The following is a 21,944-nucleotide window of genomic DNA, read 5'->3' on the forward strand; positions in this document are numbered from 1 at the left end:
CAGTCATGACAAAACTCTACCATCTGGTGAGCAAGATGTATGAGACAGGCGAAATACCCTCAGACTTCAAGAAGAATATAATCATTCCAATCCCAAAGAAAGCAGGTGCTGACAGATGTGAAAATTACCGAACTATCAGTTTAATAAGTCACAGATGCAAAATACTAACGCGAAATCTTTACAGATGAATGGAAAAACTGGTAGATGCAGACCTCGGGGAGGATCAGTTTGGATTCTGTAGAAATGTTGCAACACATGAGGCAATACTGACCTTACGACTTATCTTAGAAGAAAGATTAAGAAAGGGCAAACCTACGTGCCTTGATGCACGGCCAGCACATCTTGGCACAGTGTTACACCGTCCGAGTTATCTGGATACTTCCCACCAACACCAACCTATCCGAACTCCGGAGATGGGAACTCGCCCTTCAGTATATCCTCTCTTCTCGATATCCGCCAGGCCTCAACCTCCGCTAATTTCAAGTTGCCGCCGCTCATACCTCACCTGTCTTTCAACAACTTCTTTGCCTCTGTACTTGCGCCTCGACTGACATCTCTGCCCTTAACTCTTTGCCTTTAAATATGTCTGCTTGTGTCTGCTTGTGTCTGTGTGTGTGCGGATGGATATGCGTGTGTGTGTGCGAGTGTACACCTGTCCTTTTTTTCCCCTAAGGGAAGTCTTTCCGCTCCCGGGATTGGAATGACTCCTTATCCTCTCCCTTAAAACCCACATCCTTTCATTTTTCCCTCTCCTTCCCTCTTTCCTGACGAAGCAACTGCCAGTTGCGAAAGCTCGTAATTCTGTGTGTGTGTTTGTGTGTTTTGTTCATGTGCCTGTCTGCCGGCGCTTTCCCGCTTGGTAAGTCTTGGAATCTTTGTTTTTAATATATTTTTCCCATGTGGAAGTTTCTTTCTGTTTTATTTAATTCATGGTTTCTTGGACTCGACTTTGTTATCTCCTACAGGAAAGTGTCCTCAGCCCCCCCCCCCCCCCCCTTTCCTTTATGATATTAGTCTCTCTCTTCTTAGTCATTGGTTTTTGCTTCTATAAGTCATGGGTGAAACCTGTATGCCTTTAGTGTGCCCAGTTGAATATGAACTGAAATTTTCCATAAAAGTAGTTTCTTATTCTTAAATTGTGCCATAGCACATTTAAAAAACCTAAAACAGTTCAGTCACCACAAAATGCCACATTAAAAAAATCCTTGTCCTTGGATTTGCATTACTGAAGTTGAGTGTCATTAGCAATTTCATGGAGTGCTTTGGCACATTTGTTAGTATCCCAAATAAAAATCAAAACATTAGTACTCATTGTGGATATGTCCTAAGTACTTTTACATGATAAATGCATATAATTTATTCAAACTGTAATTACATCAGGAGGAAACTATAAAGGAACAACAGCCCAGTGTATGTCGTCTTTAATTATGATGGCCTAACTGGAAAGTTTCTTGCTTTTCTCCCTTTTTCATTTTTTATTTTTCAAATTCTTTACTAATTGGGGTGGCACATACATCTAGAATGTCCTTATGATATTACAGTACATAGGAATATGCAAGGCTTCAGCTACAGTAACATCGAAGCTCAGAACTCAAATTTGTTTATTTCTCATCAAATTCACTGCTTGAGACCATCATGTGAAATTACTGTTCTCAAATTCTGCAGACTAGCAGGCATGAGCAATTGTCTTCAATAGAACATTGATGAATCAAATGTGGAAGAGCCATGAGGTATGGAGAATTTTTTACAGCTAGCAAAAGGAGTAGTTGGAGGCTAGGAACATGTGGCTAGTTAAAGCATGCTTGAACGTATGTGGTGATAGTTGGATGTTGTGCTCCATGATTTCAGGAATTGAGTGGGGGGAGGGGAGATGGGAGTCACAAGATTCTTAGAAGTGGTAAGAAAAATCTCCCACAAGGGGAGGATCTGACAGGTGGGTCACAAATTCTGATGAGATTTTGCAAGCACTCTCTACATTTAAAATAGACTGTCTGTCTGTGTGCGTGCGTGCGAGCGTGTGCGAGAGTATACACCTGTCTTTTTTTCCCCCCTAAGGTAAGTCTTTCCACTCCTGGGATTGGAATGACTTCTTACCTTCTCCCTTAAAACCCACATCCTTTCGTCTTTCCATCTCCTTCCCTCTTTCCTGAATAAGCAACCGTCGGTTGCAAAAGCTAGAAATTTTGTGTGATGGTTTGTGTGTTTTATTTATTGTGCCTGTCTACCTGCACTTACCCGCTTGGTAAGTCTTGGAATCTTTGTTTTTAATACATTTTTCCAATGTGGAAGTTTCTTTATATTTTATTTACATCATGTTTTGACTTTGTTAGACACTCCCTAGTTTTTGAAATAAATGAGGTCAAAGCTGATTATGAAAACTCTATTTTCAATGTTGTACATTGAAATAGCATCTAAAACAAACCTTTTTAGTAATATAATATAGAGTCCAAAGTTACTAATGTTAGTTACTAACATTTTTTGTGTTTACCACTGCAGTTTGGGTATCAAATTGTTCTAAGTGTTCTGCAGTGTGATGTTGGCGGTAAAGGCATTAGACAGTCAAAATGCTCGTCCATGTTCAGTTCTTGGTTGTTGTTTAGTTTCATTTTATATTTCAGTGTAATGTTAATATACTGATAATCTGAATACTTTTCTTTGTCCCTTCCTTTCTTTTTTTTAGGTAAAACATTGGGAGCTGTGATTAATAAAAAGTTAAGTATGTATATGGTACTGACAGTAATTTTCATTCTGATACATAAAACTTGTCATAGAAGCAGGCAAAACATAAATACTTCTTTCACCATGTGCAACATATGAATGAAATATTACCCCATTGGTGTATTTTGCTTACATTGTTCGTGGAAACTTATGATTCACATATCTAAAATCAGATTTTTCAGATATCAATTTGGATTTTGTACGAAGTGTATGAAAGCATATTTTGAAAGGCAGTTGTGGACAACTGATCATGGACCAGTCCATAAATTTTGATAGCATCCACCCTACTTTTAATTCTGCACTCTGCTGTGAAATTTTGAAATGGCACAAAAAATTCCATGCCTGTTGGGAAAAGCAAATGTGACCCTGTTGACAAAAAGGGGGTACATTTTGGTAGTATCACTCACAGTTCAGGTCAGTTGAGCATTGTCACCTAGCAAAGTCCTCTTGTAGAGCTTCTTGTATCACAATGAAAATAACTCTCAGTACATTATATATACTTATTTGACTATTGGACACACCTGATTTTTTTTACTTAAAAAAAAGGAAAGATAGGTACTCCCATTATCACATACACTGAAAAAATTCTTGAATGGAAAAAAGCCACTACCAAGAATTGAACAGGGACCAGTAGTTTGGTAGTCTAACGCTTTGATCACTTGACTGCCAATCTGTCTTTGATAAAATGTTGAAGTATGGGTATTGAAGCTACAGCATGAAAACTTCAAAACATTAGTAACACAGACTTTACAAACTTTGGACAATATAATACATTCATAAATAAATTTTGTTTCTAGGCAATATTGTGATGTATAACATTGAAAATACCATTTTTCTGTCATTAACTGTGACCTTGATTTATTTATTTTTCAGAGATACGGGAGTGTATAGCAAAGAGCTGTAACACCTTTGTCGTTACTTTCAGTATGGAACATCCTTGCAAAACTTAAGATCGGTAGCCCAAATTTCAGACCCCCCCCCCCCCCCCCCCCCATTTGTCAGCACTCTGCACCTTGAACACAATTTCTTGAGCTGGAATGCTCAAAATAGTTCATGTGCCAGTACTACTTTAGTATTTTGTGACCTACATATCAGACCAACTTTACTTTTTCTTTGAATTGGTTTTATGGCTGTTTGGGGCAGGGAAGGAATTATTTTTTGCCATTGATCATCCTTCAATCAATAACACTCACAGAGTTTTATTTAGAGACATCAGTGAACCATTATTATCTTTTGTTATTGGATAGATGACACTCTTCTGCAATTAAGATGAAGAGTAGAAAATAAGGTGTTACATGTCCCTAACTTAGAAGTCTTCATAAGTGGGTACAAGTAATTTACACCTACAATTAAGTGCACAAGTTAATGATTTTCCAAAGTTACAATCGGCTGTGAATTGTTCACTTATAATTGCAAGGTTGCTGACAAGGACTGTTTTACGAAAAGTTGACAGGTGTAGTCATCAAAATTCATTGTAACAGTTGGCGAGTTGCCACTTCCATGTGTGGCAAAATTTGAAATAGATTGTGAATATATGCCTAGAAAGTGAAATAAAAATGTGTACCACAATATTCCTTAGATTCGTTTCTAAGACTAATGCCATGCATCAGAACATTAGTATGAGCATAGTTTATCTTATTAATAGTATAGTTTATTCTTCTTATTTAGCAAAAATTTAGACAATGCTTTTCATTTACACATGAATGTCTGACAGTATTCATGTTAAGAAAATTATTGGTAAGTTCAAATTTTGTTTGCTATTAGAAATAGGATGTTTGAGGAAATAGTTACTCTTTCTTTCCAATAGTAATTTAATCTTTTTTCTGATTTTACACAGCGAAGACAGGAAGAACTTGAAAGAAAAGCCCAGGAGTTGGCCCGCAGAGAAGAGGAGTTGAAGAATGCACCATATAACGGTAAATTGCTTTAATAATTTTAATTCTGATAGAACATTTATCTACTCTGTTGAAGTTATGCAGTGGTTGTTACATGTATTACTGGTAGTGAAATGTAAAGGAATTGTGGAGCATTTACCTGGAGCTGTCCAAAAGTGGGTGAAAATGCTGTTCACGGAAATTACTGACATTCTTAAGGAAGGTACACAGTAGAATTAAAATTTGTTCATGAATATCCATTTCATTGTATTGGTAATGAGTGACAAAGGAGATGGACTCAGCATTAAGGTCCTGGGGATGGGCCCCGAGTAAGTTAAGTGGTGCGTATTGGATTAAATCTGTATACATTGTTTATAGGTGAGAGTCTGACAGCTTACCTTGTGCCACGTGATCTTGGCAACGGTGGAACCTTTGTTCAGTACAAAGATGATTGGGGCCTGTTTAAAGTTGTGGATGGCTGTTTTCTGTGCTGGTAAGTTAGTTCTTCGGAAGAGTTCGGGGAAGTGAGGATGAGAGGACACAGGCAAACTACCAAGGGCAGTGTGGATGTGCATAGCTGAAAGACTGTAGAGCATGTAAAATCTCTATAGGAGGCTTTAATTCAGAAATTGGGTCCAGGTATGAACTGTGAGAAGCTAGGTTCAATTTGGATTTTGGCTGGTTTTGGCCAAAGGACTTGGTGCCAAAAAATTGGATGAAAGAGAGATCATGATAGTTCAGCATGATTGAGTTTTGGTGTACGGCCACAGGTGAGGCATTAGGAAAAGACTGAAATATCAGTGGGAAATAGGTTTATGGCAGGTGGTGCACCGACAATCTTCTAGGTTTAGTTGCATGTGGGATTTTAAAGTAAGTTGGGATGGTGTTCTGGGAGGATGCTGCAATTAGTAAGTTGACAGCAAAGTACAATATTAAATGCCTCATGTGCACAGTCAGTTCTGTTATTTATACAGTATCTTACAGATGGGATGAAGCAGAGCAGTGTGTGGAAAGCACCAACTTACCTCCATACAATGGAGAAGTTGGAAGGTTGTCGAAGTGCTGTAGTTGCATAAATGCTTTTAAAACAGATGCCTGTATAAAAATCCTAGGAAATTCATGGTAAAATGTAAATAATTCAGATGGAAATGAAACCACTCACCAAATAGCAGAAGCGTCGAGTCATCAACAGGCACATGCAGAAGGGAAAGAAAACTAGCTAGCTTTACCTACATTTATACTCTGCAACCACAGTGATGTGTACAAATTGTTGGGTTTTTTTCCTGTTCTGTTCACATATGGAGGACAGAAATAATGATTAAATGAGTGCTTCTAGGCATGCTGTAATTACTCTAATCTTGTACTCACAATCCTTATATGAGTGATCTGTAGGGGTTGTAGTATATTCCTAGAGTCGTCACTTAAAGGTAGTTCTGGAAACTAGGTTAGAAGATGTTCTTGGATTAGTTTATGCCTGTCTTCAAAGAGTCTGTGAGTGCAGCTTCTTCAGCATCTCGGTAACATGCTCCCATCACTGACAAACCTGTGACTATACACGTTGCCTTTCTCTATATACATTAAATATCCCCTGTTAGTCTTATGTGGTACAGATAGCACATACTTCAGCAATATGCTACATTGATTTCACAAGTGATGTGTAAGCAATCTCCTTAGTAGACTGATAGTACTTCCCCAGTATTCCACCAATAAACCAAAGTCAGCCACCTGCTTTACCCACAGCAGAGCCTGTGTGATCATTCCTTTTCATATCCCTGCAAAGTGTTACTCTCAGGTATTTGTATGAGTTGGTAGATTCCATCTGTGACTCACTGATATTAGTCGTAGGATACTATGTTTTTTTGTTTCATGAAGTGCATAGTTTTACATTTCTGAACATCTATAGTAAGTTGACAGTATTTACACCAGATAGAAATCTTTTCGAGATCTGACTGTATATTTAAGCAGCAGCTTTTGGACAGTACTTTATTATTAGACAACTGCATAATCTGCAAAAGAAGTCTCGCATTACTATTAATATTGTCTACAAGGTCATTAACACAGAGCATGAACAGCAAGTATCCAAACACACTTCACTGGGGCACACCTTAAGCTATTTCTACAGCTGATGATGATTCTCCATCCGAAGTAACATGCTGTGTCCTCTATACCAAAAACTCCTCAATCCAATTACCGATTTCACTTGACATCTTCATGTGATCATACTTTAGCATATATGTGGTACTGAATCAAATGTTTTTTGGAAATCAAGAAGTACAGCACCCGCCAAGTTGCCTGGAACCAAGGCTTTCGGTGTATCATGTGAGAAAAGTGTGTTGGGTTTAACATGATAGATATTTACAGTATCCATGCTGTTTTGCATGGTGGTCATTCTGTTAAAGATATCTCATTGCATTTGAGCTCTACAACAAATTGATGTCAAGGACATTGGATGGTAGCTTTGTGGATCACTTCTATTACCCTTCTTGTAATCAGCTGTGACCCACACTTTATTCTCACTAATTAGCATATTTTTTTGTTAGAGGGCTCTGCAATAGAGTATAGTTAGAAGAGGGGCTAGCTCAGCTGCATGTTGGGTGTAGATTCTGATTGAGATTCCATTGACCCTGGAGCTTTGTTCAGATTTAACACTTTCAGCTGTTTCTCAACACCATTGACACTAATACTTACTTCATCCATGTTTGCAGAGGTACAATGATTAAACTGGGGCAGTTCTCCTGGGTTTTCCTTTGTAAGAGGAATGTTTGAAAATGGAGTAAGCATTTCAGCTTTTGCTTTGCTGCCCTTAATTTCAATTGTCTCCTTCACTAGTGACTGATAGTAACTTCGGTGCCACCAACAGCCCGTACTTGTATACAACCAGAATTTCTTTTGGGTTAGCTCTTTATTTGTACGAAGTAATGGCCGCTATCGACAGGGGATCTCAAGTTGACTCCGTATTTCTAGATTTTCGGAAAGCTTTTGACACCGTTCCTCACAAGCGACTTCTAATCAAGCTGCGGACCTATGGGGTATCGTCTCAGTTGTGCGACTGGATTCGTGATTTCCTGTCAGGAAGGTCGCAGTTCGTAGTAATAGACGGCAAATCATCGAGTAAAAATGAAGTGATATCAGGTGTTCCCCAGGGAAGCGTCCTGGGACCTCTACTGTTCCTGATCTATATAAATGACCTGGGTGACAATCTGAGCAGCTCTCTTAGACTGTTCGCAGATGATGCTGTAATTTACCGTCTAGTAAGGTCATCCGAAGACCAGTATCAGCTGCAAAGAGATTTAGAAAAGATTGCTGTATGGTGTGGCAGGTGGCAGTTGACGCTAAATAACGAAAAGTGTGAGATGATCCACATGAGTTCCAAAAGAAATCCGTTGGAATTCGATTACTCGATAAATAGTACAATTCTCAAGGCTGTCAATTCAACTAAGTACCTGGGTGTTAAAATTACGAACAACTTCAGTTGGAAGGACCACATAGATAATATTGTCGGGAAGGCGAGCCAAAGGTTGCGTTTCATTGGCAGGACACTTAGAAGATGCAACAAGTCCACTAAAGAGACAGCTTACACTACACTCGTTCGTCCTCTGTTAGAATATTGCTGCGCGGTGTGGGATCCTTACCAGGTGGGATTGACGGAGGACATCGAAAGGGTGCAAAAAAAGGGCAGCTCGTTTTGTATTATCACGTTATAGGGGAGAGAGTGTGGCAGATATGATACACGAGTTGGGATGGAAGTCATTACAGCATAGACGTTTCTCGTTGCGACGAGACCTTTTTACGAAATTTCAGTCACCAACTTTCTCTTCCGAATGCGAAAATATTTTGTTGAGCCCAACCTACATAGGTAGGAATGATCATCAGAATAAAATAAGAGAAATCGGAGCTCAAACAGAAAGGTTTAGGTGTTCGTTTTTCCCGCTCGCTGTTCGGGAGTGGAATAGTAGAGAGATAGTATGATTGTGGTTCGATGAACCCTCTGCCAAGCACTTAAATGTGAATTGCAGAGTAGTCATGTAGATGTAGATGTAGATGGGTTTTGTTTCATTTGACAGTATTTTGCTACTGTAGTCATTGAAGTCTTCATGCATTGCTCTTGACAGCCCAATGTGTTTGATTCATTATCTCTCTATCTATAGTCCTATGCTTTGTATTACACGTATAATGCAGTAGTCTGTGTCTGTGGGGTTTTATATATAATCTCCTGACATTGACTATACCATGGAGGTTATCTCCCATTATGAACTGTTCTGCTATGTAGATATCTGCATAAACTTGAGCTGTAGTTCCTGTACATGGTCCTGCCCTGTGTTGAAAGTTTAAAGCTCCTTGTTGAGATATGACACTACCAATTTTTATCTAGTTCACTGAACATATATATCTTTTTGCTTATTTTAGTTGTCACACTGATCTCAGTTTCAATGTGGACATCCTCAAAGACATAAGGTCTATTTGTTGCTGTTAGGTCTGGTATACACTGAAGGGAAAAAATCACAACACCAAAAAATAATTAATGCAGAGTAATGAAATTTTGGGATACATTTGTCTATTTAACATATTTGATTAACATTGCAAGACCACTGGTTAATTTAAGCACGAGATAAGCCATTGAAAATGTGAAATGAAATGCTGGTATATTGATAACAGGTATAACAGCCAGGATGTGGAATGTGAGCATGCAAATGTGCATGCATTGTGTTGTACAGGTGCCGGATGTCAGTTTTGTGGGATGGAGTTCTGTGCCTGTTGGACTTGGTGGTCAGTTAATACAGGGCCAGTTAACTGTTTGTGGATGGCACTGGAGTAGTTGTCTGATGGTGTACCATATGTGTTGTTAATTAACTTTTTATACCTGGGATTCACAGTCGTACAGAACTTTATAAAAGATACCATATTTATGCCAATGACTGTAACACTTTCTTTATTTCACGATTGCAAGTTTAATCTTTGGCCATTATCATGTGAACATGTTATGGCTATTGGGCCATGTCAACCTAAAATGGGCTGACACATATGTCCATCATCATCATTACTATTAAATACATTGGTGACACTGTTATATATTGCAAGCACACATATCCATATGTCATAAGACAACATAGTCTGTACACACTAAGGTACGTTAGCCTGTCACTAGTCACCTAGTTCACCAAAACAGTAATCTGCCACTGCAGTTTAAAGCATATGTGACTAGTGATGGGCTGATGGACATGAGTGTCTACAGACTGTTGTTTCATGACATATGGATATGTGTGTTCACAATACATAACGGTGTCAGCAATGTTTTTTATGGTAATGACGACATATAAATGTCTCGGCTCATTTTAGGTTGACATGGCCTAATAGCCATAACATCTTCACTTGATAACGGCCTAAGGCCGAAATTGCAATCATAAAATAAAGAAAGTGTTACAGTCCCTGGTGTAAATATGTCTTTCATATGTGTTGTATTGGAGATAGACCTGGTGATAGTGACCCAAGGCAGCATGTTGATCCTCTGTAGAGCATGTTGAGTTACAACAGTGGTATATGGGTGACTGTTATCCTTTTGAAAAGATCCTCTGGTATGCTGTTCAGGAATGGCAACATAACAGGTCAAATCAGTATAATGTTGTACAAATTTCTAGCCATGCTGCATGGGATAACCACAAGAGTACTCCTGGTGTCATAAGAAGTCACATCCCAGACCATAACTTCAGGTGTAGGCCCAGTGTGTCTAGCACACAGACAGGTTGGTTGCAAGTCCTCAGCTGGCCTAATCCTAACCAACACACAGCCATCACTGGCACCAATGCAGAACCAGCTTTCATCAGAGAACAGAAGAGACCTCTACCCTACTCTCCAATGAGCTCTCACTTGATACCGGCTGAAGTTGCAAATGGCAGCGATTAGGAGTCAGTTTAATGCATGCTACAGGGCATCTGTCTCAGAGCTGTCCTAGAAGTAACTGACTGGTAAGTTTGTTATGTCACAGTGGTGCCAACTGCTGCTCCCATTGCTGCTGCAGATGCAGCCATATGCTGAATATGAGAAGTCCTATCTTTCAGTAGTGCCACGTGGTCATCGGAAGCCTGGACTTCTTGCAACTATACATTGTGACCACTGCTGCCAGCAGTCATGTACAGTGGCTACAGTCTTGCCAAGACTTTGTGCAATATTGCAAAAGGAACATCCACCTTCTCATAGCCCTATTACACTACTTCGTTCACTCATTGAGGTGTTGATAATGGCGTCTTTGTCACCTTATAGGCATTCTTGACAAACGTCAACTCACCATGTCCAGTCTCAAAGATAACTAATGCTCTCGACTGTTGCAGTGTGTATTTAAAGCAAACCTTATTTACATCCTCGTAGTGGTGCTACTAGCATCACTCTTATGTGACTGGCACAAAATTTGAAAAGACATCATCTTTCAGATGTAGAAACACTCTTAGCAATTTTAGTTTGTCATACAACTTCTTCTTGGTGTTGGAAATTTTTTTCTGATCAGTGTATTTCCAATATGAGTAGGATTCCAAACTATCTGTTCTAGGTGGTTTTCAGAGAAGGCATTTAATAATGTTCCACAGGATGCCTTTTTGTATCCATCACTAACAAAACTGTTCTTTTCGCAATTTATTGTTGGGTGATTAAAGTCCCCAGTGATGATTATGGTTTTACTGGGGAAATTATGTACAAAAGAACTGTTGTTTTCTCTAAAGTTTTTGATCACATCAGGGGATGTGTGGTGGGTGATAGAAGCATCCAAGTAGCATTTTATGCTAACCCTTGATATTGAGTCTTGCGCAAACAGTCTCACATGCAGCTTCAATTTCTATTTCTTAAGGATTCAAATTTGTGTACTGCGACAAATACATCAGCTCTATTTCCCACCTGTTTATCCTTCCAATACACACATTAATTTTCAGCAAAAATCTCACTATCAGTTTCAGGTTCACACCAGTTTTCTGTACCTAGTATTATGTAAGCTTCACTGCTTTCCAGAAGCACTTCAGACTCAGGCACTTTGTTGTGAATGCTTTGGCAGTTAACCAATGGGATTTTAACATTTATACCTGTGGGAGACATTTCTTTAAATTTTACACTGATACCTCTGGGTTTTGTACAGCTGTATTTACCTGGATGGGATACAGCTATTTTTACCTGGATGGGATGGAGAGTCACCTAATCTAAAAACCCTTGTGTGCACCGCACACACAAGTCAGCTGCCTGTGTAGCAGCTGCTGATGTGTAGTGTGCAGCTGACCCACTTAAGGGGATCCTACAGTTCTTAATGCTATGGCGCAATTCCAGTAAGCTGTAACCTAGCTCATCACACAACCTTTGAAGTCTTTGGTCCATTCAGAACCAAGGGGCCTGGATCACTTCTGTGGACAGTGCTGCAGATAGTGAGCTTTGTTGAAATTTGGTGCGCACAGCTGATCTTCTCGACCTTCTCTCCCAGTTGCTGGAATTACCCAAGTATGACTTCAGAGCCGAGATGGCGGGCATCTTTTGTTCCGAAGTGCGGCAAAACCTGCAGTTGTTTGTATCCTATTCCCTCAGTGGCTGCCAGAGTAGTCTCTTCGGCATGTTGAATGAGTCCCCAAGGTATACACACAGTCCATCCAGTGTCCTTTCCTGTCCCTTGATGCCATTTCTCTCTGTAAGAGGTACCACCATTTGCTGTTCGTTTGAACTGCCAACACTTAATAGACCATATCCTTTCACATTTGCCACTTCTTGACACCGCACTAAACAGGATTGCCCAAAATAGGTGAAATGAGTCCCACTGGCTCACTTTCAGAGAGACTGTACCACAGGTACCAGTCTCTTGGGAGCTCTTCCAACACACAGATATGCCAATCATTCTTCAGTAGTCAGGGCATTTTCCAGCAGCTTACGAATGTTGACAAATGTGTCCTGCATTTAAGAACAGCATTTTCACTGGTGCAATGTATTATAGGATAGTGAACAAATAACTTTAAAACTAAACCTGCTAATTATCTTTTACTCTGTTGAACTAAAAAATAGTTATTCCTATAAGAATTTAAGCAAATAAACAAAATAGATTTCTGTTAAGACAACAGGAAAACCTTTGGTGAAAATTACTAGTTTGCTGAAACTTTTTTAGGTTAGTTACAGTTGTTAGTGAACTTGAAAATAGTTAATTTATGATAAATATAGATACTCACCCTTCAGGTGAAACTAAATGTAACACAGTTTGTTAGTTACAATATTTGCTGCAAATTAGATTACGCACATTCTCAGAAATGCACATTTATTTGGGGTGACTTATTTTTTGGCATTAACTGTGAATCGCAAACGCTTATTTGCTACAAAATAAGTTATCCAAAACACTCATACCAGTAACTTACGCAAATAGTTTTTTAAGCATCCAAAAATTTTCAAAAATGTTTCTCACACAATTGTACAAAGAAGTTAGAGAAAGATTGCGTTGAAAGAGGACAGGCCTAAGATAAGTTTATAAGCTGCTACAATCATACAGTTAATAACAGTAAGAGTTCTTGGTGGCACTGGTAAATGTTTGAAATTTCACAATGTATCACAATACAAAGGAGTAATGATACAACAGTGAAAGATTATGTAAAAGTTATACAAACAGTAAAATATGTGAATCTACAATTTCCAGTCAGCACATGAATCTTTTACATGTGGTCTCTCTCAGAGGAGAATTCAGACATCGGCTTTTACATATAAATAAATATGCAAATTGTACATAATTTTTACTTAGATGTTTGTGTCAATTCTACACTCGCGTGCCGAATAAAAACATTACAGTGTGAATTTGTCAGCTGAAATCATGAAAATGAGCAGTGCCAACAAAGCAAGTCTCCTGCCTGTTGCACTCAACAATGCAATATGTATGTGTGTGTGTGTGGGGGGGGGGGGGGGGGGTGAATATAGGAATGTAGATTTCAGTTAACTCTTGTCTCTCTTCCACAGCTCGTCGTAACAATTGGCCACCTCTACCAGAGAAGTGCTGTTTCCAACCATGTTTCTACCAAGATATTAATGTTGACATACCACTAGAGTTCCAGAAGATTGTTCGTTACCTGTATTATCTTTGGATGTGTAAGTTTCCTCAGATCTTTTTATTCATTTTAAACTGTTATGTGTTAACTGTAATTATCCTCCCTTCCTCACCTCTTCCTGAACTTCTTGGCATGTTTGAGCATCCCATTATGCCTGTTAAGTTTATATGAATTTCTTATAGTTTTTTCACTTATTTTATGGATTAGCATTGGATGTTAATTGAAGACTACAACAACCTACACTGATCCAAAATATTATGACCACCATAAGATTGAATACTCTTTTGTGGAGTTGTGGGTACATTACACAGGAAGTAGTAGCACATAAACAGAATAGTGGTGAATGGGGAATCACTAGCTGCAATATAACCTTCAAATGAGGAAATAAACTGGAATAAGTGACTGTGAGAAATATTAGACGGTTAAGGCTTGTACCATTGGACTGAGCATTTTGGAAATAGTGAAGCTAGTTAACTGTTCGCGTTGTCATTAGCGCCTATCGGAAAGTCGGTGAGTGCCAATGAAACCATGGGTAGGACACAAGGTATTAGATGTTAACACTTAATCACAGAATATATAGATCAAAGGTTTCCCTGCCTCATACGACAGGGTAGGTGGTGACCTATGACAGATCTGATGACGAGTACAGTGCTACTACAAGCACAAATGTTCCAGAGCACATTGTTCAGCATACATTGTTGATCATGTGGTTATTCAGCAGACAACCTGTACATGTTTTTTAATTGAAGCAGTGACAGTCAATTGCAAATACAGTGGGCACTGGATCATAGGGATTTGACCAAGGGAAAGTAAAAATTTGCTGCTGTTTCCATGAATAACATTTCCTGTTACACCAGGTTGCAAGTCGAAGCCGGATACACCATCAAGATGAGTAGTTGCTTGAAACATGCACATAATCCCAGATGCAGGCCGATGGATGCATTATTATGCTGTGGAGGGGGAAGGGGGCTGGGGTTAGATCCACATGGATTGCTACAGGACCTTTGGTAGTAATCAAAGACAGCATGACAACTGAGGATTACATGAACTGTATTCACACAAACTTGCGTGTGTTCGTGCAGGGCTTGGGCAAGATTAAATTCATCTGAACCTGATGGAACGAATGAGGGACACTGTTGGGTGTCAACACCGTATCTATAAACCACTGACTGATAATTTATGGGAACTGCTTGACCTGTGCATAGACACAGTGCCACAAACCTCCAAAATTTGCCAAGGACTTGACGAATTGATGCCATGCAGAATCACTTCTGTAGAGTATTCTCAAGCCGGACCAGCACATTAGTAAGCAGTTACAATGTACTGGCTTGTCATTATACAAAAGTGCAGGTCCAGATTCACGTGACATTCAGTTGAAATAAGTTTTACATGTAGATGCCACTTTTACACTTTGTGTGAACTGCTACTGGCAGTGCAGTAAATAGTTGTAATAACTGAAACTGAGTTTTTTAATGAAACACTCTGCACGGTGTGAGGAAGCATGATTAAATAAAAAATATGCAAAACTGAATTGGAAAAATAAGGAATACAATTAATTTTTTGCAATCCATCATATAGTTATTCTACTTCAGTATAGTTATTTTATTTGTCCTTAAGAGCAAGATGCAATTTCAAGAAATGGCGTATTGTCAGGAGTATTGATCCTCCATCTCCTAGAATGATGCCTTTCCTTGCCCTCCTAACACCTGATGTTGTTAGACATTCTCAAAAAATTGCCAATAATTTTGTGTGGTGTAATAGTAATTATGCATGCAAGGAAATGGTTTGTTCATTTCACTAAATGAACATGTTCATATTCGGGGAGGCGCTAATAACCTTTCTATTGAGCACCCCAAGCCAGAGTCATCAAGAAATCTCAAACATCATCAGTTTCAGAAGCATGTGGTCTCTTTAGTAACATGTTTATTGGATAAATCGCTTAGACAGTATAATAAAAATGTCATTTAGCAATTTTTAATTAGTCATGTTTATTTCCAAGGACTTAATGACACTTGAATACCTCAGCTAAGCTGCCTGTTCTGTCTTCTGTTAAGACACGCTGTCTAAGGCTGGCCACCCCCTGACAGGGCTTATTCCTGAGTACGCCACCAAATTCAAGATTCGTCCAGGCCACTGGACACTCTCCCATCAAACAGCCCCATATAGTCCCAATTTGACATGCTTCTAAATTGTTCATGATGAAGTAACTGCCATATCATTGAATTTTCCACCATTGCAGCTATAGAATCTTCTGGGTGAAATGCTTCATGGTGTTTCGGAGATGGTCATATCATTTTGATGTGTGTGTAGTCATGGTGCTTTCCAAGGAAATGATACTCTTGAGCTGTTCTCAAGTGTTCGGCTGAGTGTCATTTTACAAATGGTGCAAAATTTCAGCAACCTGATTTCTTGCCGTACTCGGTAGTTGTGACAACTGAAAGTTATAGTGTGGGTGGCCTGGAACTGTTACTTTGTTTAGTGGAAAGGAAACTATTGAGGCATCAGCTTCAGCCCTCAATTGCTTTGCCATGCTACTATGTTCTTGATATTTCTTGAGTGGTGGAGGTGGTGTGTAATTATGGAATTTCTTCATTTGTCATAGTGTGAACCAGTCCTGAAGTGGCTGTTGTATATTGAGTGGGTTCAAAGCTGCGTTCTACCTTATATTAAACTGGAAAGCGTTGTCATTACCACAGGCATTTTCCCTGCAAATGGTATATCATTTGGTTCTACCCTAGACATTAGTAGCCTTCCTTGGGCTCTTGGTAAGGCCTCTGAAAATGTAATGGGCAGGCAGATGAAAAGATATATATGGGGGAAAAAGTAAGTAAACCGTTCATTATTTGCGGTATGGATACTCCTCATTGGAAATCAGTTGGAATAATTAATAACTCAAGACAGATGTTTTAAGAATAGTTTGCAGATAACATGGAATGAAAATTGTAATGAACCAAATGCTAACATAAATTTTAATCTATTCCATGGTAAATTAATATAATTATTTGAAAATAGCTTTCCATGCAAGCTGGTCCGGGGGGACATTAAACAGCCAGATAAAAAGCTGTGGATCACTAGAGTGATTGATGTATCTTGTGAAAGGAAAAGGGAAATGTATCTTTTGGCAAGAACAAGTAGGAATCCTGCAGTAGTTGCACACTACAAAAAAATACTCAGTTACTGAGAAAGGTTATTAAAAATCAAAGAACATGCACATAATGTTGGAAATTAGTATATCCAATAACAGACTTGAGGCAATATGGAATGTAGTGAAGCAAGAGACAGGATAACCAGTCAGAGAACTCCACAGCAGTGCTATTAAACTGAATGGAAAGGCTATAAAAGACGAATCAGAGGTAGCAAATGCAGTTAATAACATGTCTTAAATATTGTAGAAAGCGTAGGGACAGACAGTTCAAGAGCAGTATATTGAAAACGTAACTTTCATAAAATTCAATCATATGAATGTACACCAACTTCTTCTGTAATTGAGAAAAATATACATTCTCTGAAAAATAAAAGCTCACGTGTTTAGATGGTATTTTCAATAGAATAGTAAAAATTTATTCCTTTGTTATAACGGGGTGTATACGACCCGGGACAACCGGGAAAAACCCGGGATTTTTTCTGAATTCCAGGAATTTTTCATTGTTTTAGCTTTCAGTTAAATTTTTGTAATTTTGACCGGCAAGAATTGATTTCCTAGCAAAGAATGTTACTGTAGCCTGCTACTGGAGAATTTGACTGCAGCAGTAAAATATGAATGAGAGGGAAGAAAATTAAACTTACGGGCATAGGAAATGTGCCATTTACAACAAAACACTGTGCACCTGCTTTTCATTAGCGTGACGTGACAACTGTTTACATTAGTTTCATTTGACCAGTTGCCAGCGGGCTCATGTGCATGCACAGTTGACTCGCATATGATCGCTTTTTGAAGTGTGGCTGCACGTGTCCTATGCTTTGAGTATATGCTGTCATCGGCTGGTGAGATGATGTGGCATGAGATACAACTGGCTTACAAAAGGACATAGCAATCTTGATTTCAACACTCCAGAAACTAACGCACTGTGTTTGGTGCAATTCTAATTTATACTTCCGTAATACGAAAATATGCATAATATATGTTGCTGCAAATCAAAGGTCATTTCAAAACTTCTCTACCCCTTTGTTTGGTTGGTTGGCTTTCTTGCCCCCTGGGAAGTTCTACGCCAGCGTATAAAACATTAGCCATTCAAATGAATGACAAGTTTTACAGTTCCGAGGGAAAGCATGACACTTAGCACGGAAAAAGTGTATTTTTGCTCTGAAAAAAGCATATTTTTTAAACGGGATACCTGGGAATTTTTTTTTCCTTGTCCCTGTATACACCCTGTATAAGCTCATTCTTATCTTCTTATCTGAAATATGTAATGCATCACTATAAATTGAGACATTTTCCCAAAGAGACTGAATTAGTCATTGTTAAAACCCTTGTTTAAGAATAGAGGTAAGAGAGGTGTCAGTAATTCTCAAACATTTTTGAGAAGATAATGTATTCGTTAATAGTATTTCACTTTAGCAACAATAGTATCCTTAGCAAATCACAGTTTGGGTTTTAGAAGAGTTGCTCTACTGAGAATGCTATTTACATGTTCTCTCATCAGATTTTACAAGCATTAAATAATGAAATCGCACCAGAGGGTATTTTCTGTGTTCTCTTTAAGGCATTTGACTGTGTGAATCACAGTATAATAGATAAATCAACATTTTTTAATGGGGTTGATGGTATAGGCAACCAGTAGATAATGTCATACCTAACCAAAAGAATGCAGAAAGCTGTACTTAGTAATTCAAGCAATAGTGTCTAGGGATACAACTCTGACTGGGGAGAAATCACGTATGGGGTTCTCCGAGGTTCAATCTTAGATCCATTACTGTTTCCTATATATGGGAACGATCCTCAGTCTTGTATACAATAAACAAAATTAGTTCTTTTTGTAGTCAATCCAAGCATACATACAGAAACAGACGAAATGATAAATAAAGTTCTTAAAAGCATCATTGACTGGTTTTCTTTGAATTTACCCAGTGATATAAAATGTCTGACAGACAGCAAAGTAAAATTTGAAAACAAACTGAGAAAGATTCTCCTTGACAACTCCTTTTATTCCATAGAATAATTTCTATTATTGCAATGTGTGAAAGGTGTCGAATAGGAATTACTGACCTTTCTTTACAAAAAAAAATATTCAGAAGGTAACTGTACGTACAAATTAATGTGTGATGTTGAATTTATAATGATTTGTTCCACATCATTACAATCTGTTGTGCAAAATGACCCATGGAACACGTTACTAACTCGAAAGTGAGCAGGCCTGCATGTTGCCAAGGTTGTTCAGACCATATTGCAGAAGTTTCATGGGGAAGCCCTTACATATCCACCTTACAGTCCCAAAATCTACCCATGTGATATCTGTATTTTTGGAGCCGTGGAGGGAGGGAGAGAGAGAGAGAGAGAGAGAGAGAGAGAGAGAGAGAGAGAGAGAGAGAGAGAGAGAGATTCATAGCCATCCCGGATGGATATATGTGTGCGTGCGTGTGCGTGCGTGCGTGTGTGCGTGCGCGCGCGCGCGTGTGTACACCTGTCCTTTTTTTCCCCTAAGGGAAGTCTTTCCGCTCCCGGGATTGGAATGACTCCTTACCCTCTCCCTTAAAACCCACATCCTTTCATTTTTCCCTCTCCTTCCCTCTTTCCTGACGAAGCAACTGCCAGTTGCGAAAGCTCGTAATTCTGTGTGTGTGTGTTTGTGTTTGTGTGTTTTGTTCATGTGCCTGTCTGCCGGCGCTTTCCCGCTTGGTAAGTCTTGGAATCTTTGTTTTAATGCATAAATTGTATGTTTTATTTGAATATGTAAGAAGTTAAATTATAGGAAATCTACCATAGAAATAATCAAGAATTGAAAACATGATCAGAATTTTTATTTATGCATCTGAAAAGAGAACCACAGATTTTTCTGATTATGTACGGGAGTTCTGGACGAGAATAAGGAATTATTTAGGAATAAAGGAGATGACTCACCTGAAGGCAGAAGTGCTGCATCATCGATGGGTGCATTAACAAAAGGTACAGACTTGACTAGCTTTCAGAATGAAATTCCTTTTTCATGCTTGTAGGAGAAGTACACTCGTGTGCAACGCACGAACGCGTCTCCCTACATTGTGCTTAGTTGATTGCCAGCTCTTTCCTAGCCCACAGTGAGTGTGCGTGGGGGGGGGGGGGGGCGGGCGGCACTTCCCTCCCTGTTGGTCCTGCACCACCTACTTTTGGAGCAACCCCCCCCACCACCACCACCCTTTGGGGATATCAGTCCCCACTTCTGAGCCGGAGAATCGTGTCTTCTTCAGCTCCTCTCACCAGGAAGTAGTCCCTTGGGTCACTCCCTTCCCGGGTTTCTGCTAGTGGGGAAGATGAAACTTGCCAGTGGCTGAAGAGCCCAAAAGTAGCTGGTCATAAGGCTCCACACTCATCCTCAGTTCTGGAGACTGAATCAATGAAGTCCTCCCAGCCAGGGAAACCCAAGGAGCAGTGAGAGAAATCCAAAAGGAAGGTCCCCAAGGCCAAGGGAATTGAGGTGGCACCTACACCACTGCTACTTAGCTCTGCGGGTGAGGTGGAGATTCTGGGGTCCGCTGAGGACCTAGATCTCGCCGGACCCTCAGACCCAATGTATATAGACTGCCCAGTCAAAAAGTCGGTGGCAACAGGTCACCCTGAGGTGTAAACTGACCCATTGAATGTTCCATGCCTTCACAGTCTTACGATGACATCATCCCTCAGTGGAATTGCGGTGTGGTCTTTTCCACTACCTGACTGAGCTATGGCAACTGTTCAGCTTTACACCTGCTTTCTACATTGCCCTCCAGGAAACCTGGTTCTCCCCAATGTGAACCCCTGCCCTCTGCAGATATAAGGGATACTACAGGAACCTAGTGACTATAATAGTGTGTCAGGTGGAGTTGGTGTTTATGTCCTAAACTCAGTCTGTAGTGAACCTGTGCCCCTTCAAATCCCTCTTGAAGCTGTGACTGTCAGAATAAGGACAATACAGGAAATAACTGTGTGCAATGTAAATCTTCCTCCAGATGGTGCAGTATCCCTGGATTTATTAGCTGCACTGATTGATCAACTCCCTAAACTTTTCCTACCTTTGGGAGATTTTAATGCCCATAACCTCTTGTGGAGTGGCACCGTGCTTACTGGCCGAAACTTTGCTGTCTCAGTTCAACCTCTGCCTCTTAAATACTGGGGCCACCACACATTTTGATGTGGCTCATGATAGTTATGCAGCCATTGATTTATTAATTTTCAGCCCAGGAATTTTCCCATCTGTCCACTGGAGAGCACATGATGTGTGTGTGACCATTTCCCCCTCTTCCTGTGCGCCCATGGATGCATGCCCAGATGGGCTTTGAACAATGTGGACTGGGAAACTTCCACATCCCTTGTCACCGTTGAATCTTCCCCACATGGTAACATCGATTTGATGGTTGAGCAGGTGACTACAACAGTCGTTTCTGTGGCAGAAAACACGATCCCTCCCCCTTTAGGACTGGTTTTCAACGCCCAATTGACTTGACTTCCTCACCTTCGTCAGCTTAAGTAGAAGTGCTTGCAGCAACACAAACTGGGGTGGAGACCACCCAGCTGCAGCTCTACAGAGCCATTGTTCAATCCTGCATTGACTATGGGAGTGTGGTTTATGGTTTGGCGGCACCCTCGGCATTGCGTTTACTCGACCCAGTGCACCACTGAGGTGTTCGCCTAGAGACAGGAGCTTTTAGGACTAGTCCGGTGACCAGTGTCCTTGTGGATGCCTGAGTCCCTCCACTGCAGGTTAGGCATGCACAACTGCTGGCCAGTTGCACATGTTTGCAGTTCTCCTGCACATCCGAATCAACGTCTCCATTTCCCACCCACGGCAGCTCGTCTCCGTCATCGGTAGCCCAGGTCCAGGGTTTCCAATTGCAGTTAGTGTCTGATCCCTTCTTTCTGAACTGGAGTTCTTGCCTTTACCACCTATACTTGAGGTATGTTAACATAAAACTCCATGGTGTACACCTAGGCTGCAGCTTCGCCTGGACTTTTCGCATGGCCCTAAGGACTTGGTTAACCCCATGGCTCTCCGTTGTCACTTCCTTTCAATGCTTGTCAAGTACCAAGGCCACGAAGTGGTTTAGACCGATGGATCGATGGCTGGTGGTCACCTCGGTTTCGTGTATGTCCATGGAGGACATATTGAACAGCATTCCTTGCCTGAAGGATGCAGTG

The 21,944-nt window shown here is 40.0% G+C and overlaps 1 protein-coding gene across 1 annotated transcript in view; it reads left to right on the forward strand.

Moving 5' to 3' along the window:
• Positions 1–21,944, forward strand: part of LOC126281177 (secretory carrier-associated membrane protein 1) — a 59,847-nt gene that overhangs the window by 13,112 nt on the left and 24,791 nt on the right. Inside the window, exons 4-5 of the mRNA XM_049979866.1 lie at positions 4,556–4,634; positions 13,548–13,676. Coding sequence (XP_049835823.1) covers positions 4,556–4,634; positions 13,548–13,676 — 208 coding nt within the window. The remainder of the gene's footprint in view (positions 1–4,555; positions 4,635–13,547; positions 13,677–21,944) is intronic.

The sequence above is a fragment of the Schistocerca gregaria genome, chromosome 7 (assembly GCF_023897955.1).
Source record: "Schistocerca gregaria isolate iqSchGreg1 chromosome 7, iqSchGreg1.2, whole genome shotgun sequence".
Taxonomy (NCBI): Eukaryota; Metazoa; Arthropoda; class Insecta; order Orthoptera; family Acrididae; genus Schistocerca; species Schistocerca gregaria.